Genomic DNA, 3,521 nt, shown 5'->3' with positions numbered 1-3,521 from the left:
AGTTTTGGCAAAGAAAAAACTAACCCTTTTTTTTGCGGGTAAAAAAAAAAACTAACCTTTTGCGTTGCAAGAAACTTACAAAAATAATGCGCATCGGAAATAGTGGTACCGTGCAGGGCGGGTACGGTAGGAACTGGAGCGTGATGGACTTGTGTACCGCCTACGTGCTCCACAGATTCCATTGTGATGCACCCGTTCACACCCGCCACGTGCACGCTGAAGTCACGGAGTGGACAGTGGAGTGATCCGACAAGCCAACCACCCGCAGATAAGTCTCGCCGCGAACCTACAAATACCGCCACGCTCCACCCAGTCACACACCTCGATCACACACCCCGACAAGCTACAAGCGACAAGCGCCAGCAGCACAGCTCGACTCAACCAGCCACACGCCGTCTCACCGATCATGGAGCCCGGCCGCGAGCCTACCGGCACGATCGTGTTCGCCTCCGTCGGGGTCACCAGCTTCGGCTTCGACGTCTTCTCCGTCGCCGCCCCGCAGACTCCCGAGAGCGCATCCGCCGCGGGGCTGGCGGAGCGCCGCCACACGGACGGCGTGTCCGTCAACTTCAACGCCCAGTTCAAGGACGACGGCGGCGAGGAGGTGGCGTTCGTGTCCGAGCGCACCGGCTCGGCGGGCCTGTTCCTGTGCCGCCCCGGGTCCGAGCGCGCCGTGCCGCTGCCGGCCGTGGAGGGGAGCCTGTTCCACGACCGCCCCACCGTGAGGGGCGGCCGGCTGTACTTCGTCTCCGCGCACGAGAAGCCGGATGGGTGGTTCAGGAGCTGGGCGGCGGTGTACACGACGGACCTTGGCAGCGAGGAGACGGTGCGGGTGACGCCTCGGGGCGTGGCGGACATGAGCCCCGCAGTGTCCGCGTCCGGCGAGCTCCTCGCCGTCGCCTCGTACGGCGAGAGGCCGTGGGCGTTCGACTTCCACGTGCTCGAGACGGAGGTCGCCGTCTTCCGTGCCGCCGACCCCGCCCGCCGCGTCGTCCTCGCTGCTCGGGGCGGCTGGCCGACCTGGCACGGGGAGGGCACGGTGTTCTTCCACCGCGTCGCCGATGACGGCTGGTGGAGCGTCTTCCGGGTGGACATCTCGCCGGAGACCCTCGAGCCCTGCAGCGCCGAGATGCGCGTGACGCCTCCGGGCGTGCACTGCTTCACCCCTGCCGCAGCGGGCCGTGGCTGCCGTTGGATTGCAGTGGCGACGCGGCGGAAGGGGCGGGCGCACCGCCACATCGAGCTGTTCGACCTTGAGACGGAGCAATTCACCTCGGTTACCTCTCTCCTTAACCCGGAGCTGCACCATTACAACCCCTTCTTCTCGCCGTCCGGCGAGCGCCTCGGGTACCACCGCTTCCGCGGCGCGGGCGCGCCGGGCGACTCGCTGATTCCCTACCGGCAGCCGGTGCGCAGCCCGGTGAGCTCCATCCGCATGCTCCGCGTGCACGGCTCCTTCCCGTCCTTCTCGCCGGACGCGAAGTACTTCGCCCTCAACGGCGACTTCTTCAAGTCGCCCGGAGTGACCATCCTCCGCGCCGACGGCTCCAAGCGATGGGTGCTCGCCAAGCAGCCCAACCTGTTCTACACCTCGTGGAGCCCCACCGAGAGCGGGGTCGTGTTCACCTCCGCTGGCCCGATCTTTGAGACCCCGAAAGCGACGGTCCGGGTGGCGCGCATCGAGTTCGACCCGAGCGAGCTCACCGACGACCGCGGCGACGTCTACGTGGCCGTGAAGGAGCTGACCCGTCCGGAGGCCGGCAACGACGCGTTCCCGGCGGTGTCGCCGTGCGGGCGGTGGGTGGTGTTCCGGTCCGGCCGGTCGGGCCACAAGAACCTCTACATCGTCGACGCGGCGCGCGGGGAGGAGACCATACGGAGGGTCACCGAGGGCGAGTGGATCGACACGATGCCGAGCTGGTCGCCGGACGGGGAGCTGATCGCGTTCTCCTCCAACCGGCACGAGCCGGCCAACGCCGCCGTGTTCAGCATCTACCTGGTGCGGGCGGACGGGACAGGGCTGCGGCGGGTGCACGTGGCCGGGCCGCCGGGGAGTGCGGAGGCGGACAAGGAGCGGATCAACCACGTGTGCTTCAGCCCGGACGGCGAGTGGCTGCTCTTCACGGCGAACCTCGGCGGCGTCGTGGCCGAGCCCATCTCGGGGCCGAACCAGTTCCAGCCGTACGGCGACCTGTACGTGTGCCGGCTCGACGGGTCCGGTGTGCGCAGGCTCACCTGCAACGCCTACGAGAACGGCACGCCGACGTGGGGCCCGCCGCTGGGCGTGGAGTCGCTGTCGCTGGGCGCCCCCGCCGCGGACGATTCGCTGGGCGAGTTCGACGAGCCGCTGTGGCTGTCCTGCGACGTGTGAGGTGCCCGCAAAGATGGTGATTGATGGCTGCGCTGCGGTTTCGAGTGGCTTCGGTCGATAATAAAATAGTAATGGTGCGAATGATCCTCATTCTGGTTGATGGTGTTGTCAGACGTTTTGTATTGTTGCTAAGTAATAAAACCAAGTGCTTGTGTGGAATCCACTATCTGTTGTCAGATAAAGTAGTGTCAGTGACAAGGCTGGACGTGTACGTCCTTCTGCCTAAAGACAGACGGACAATACGTATCCGGCTGATTCAACCACAAAGCAGTCGTCATTCCCATCCCTCCTCTTCTTGTCCGAGACAAAGATGACGGATAAAAAGGCAAGAAACTTCATGTGGTCAGGACAACTTCACCGCGCGACCCTATCCTGTCTGCCCCCGTTAGTTTGGGATAAAAGGAACAAACGAGACGGCCCAATGCGCGGGCGCAAACGGACTTTTGTCCGCTTTGTGTCCGCTTTCGACCCATCCACGGCCCAAGTTTGCGCCGCTTTTAGGATGAAACGGACACCACGCGGACGCGCGGGTCGTCGGCGCGTGTCCTCCCCTGGCCCGCCCGTCGATGGCACAGGACGGGCCTTTTTCTATCCGCCCCCTCCCTCCCTCCGGCCGCATCCACTCCACTCTTCCCCTCTCTTCCCCTCGCCGCCGCCGGCCGCCCGCTGCCATTGCAGCCGTGCAACTCGGACGCACGCTTGCCCAGCCCCTTCCTCTCGTCGCCGCCGAGCTACCCAAGCACAGCCACCTTGTTTGCGCGCCCGCCGGCCGGATTTGGGGCGGATCCGGTCGGTCTTGAGCTCGCCCGGCTGTGGGAGGCCGGGCCGCGCCATGGACTGGCCGGGAACCTCGCCGGAAGGCCCTGGCAGGGCCGCAAGGCCACATGCAGGCAGTGGCTCGTCCTCTAGCCGCTCGGATCTGCATCGTCGGTGGCACGCCGGTAGATACGCGAATGGCGGCCGGCCAGGCTCGGTGCTTGCCCAAAAGCTCGTCGGCGCACCGTTGCCCCTCATCAAGTGCGACCACTGCCCAAGGGTGGTCGTGTGCCGCGTGTCTACAACGCCGGAGCATCCCGGATGGGTGTTCATCAAGTGCTTAAACGATGGGGTATGTGCTCTTTTAGCTTCGGTTTGTGCTTTCGATTAGACT

General features: G+C 65.2%; 1 protein-coding gene across 1 annotated transcript; it reads left to right on the top strand.

Annotated features, from left to right (window-relative positions):
• The first annotated feature begins 298 nt into the window (after positions 1 to 298).
• LOC123044044 (uncharacterized) lies at positions 299 to 2,530 on the top strand. The gene has a single exon (XM_044466665.1). It carries the CDS (start codon positions 407 to 409, stop codon positions 2,369 to 2,371), a length of 1,965 nt encoding a protein of 654 aa, XP_044322600.1. The 5' UTR covers positions 299 to 406; the 3' UTR covers positions 2,372 to 2,530.
• The last annotated feature ends 991 nt before the right edge of the window (positions 2,531 to 3,521 follow it).

Source organism: Triticum aestivum, chromosome 2B, assembly GCF_018294505.1.
Source record: "Triticum aestivum cultivar Chinese Spring chromosome 2B, IWGSC CS RefSeq v2.1, whole genome shotgun sequence".
Lineage (NCBI taxonomy): Eukaryota > Viridiplantae > Streptophyta > Magnoliopsida > Poales > Poaceae > Triticum > Triticum aestivum.
The sequence above is the reverse complement of the archived record's forward strand: the minus strand, read 5'-3'. Positions and strand labels throughout refer to the sequence as shown.

Bases quoted from the DNA above. Each gene is read 5' to 3' on its own strand.
- LOC123044044 (XM_044466665.1), top strand. From the start codon at position 407: ATGGAGCCCGGCCGCGAGCCTACCGGCACGATCGTGTTCGCCTCCGTC.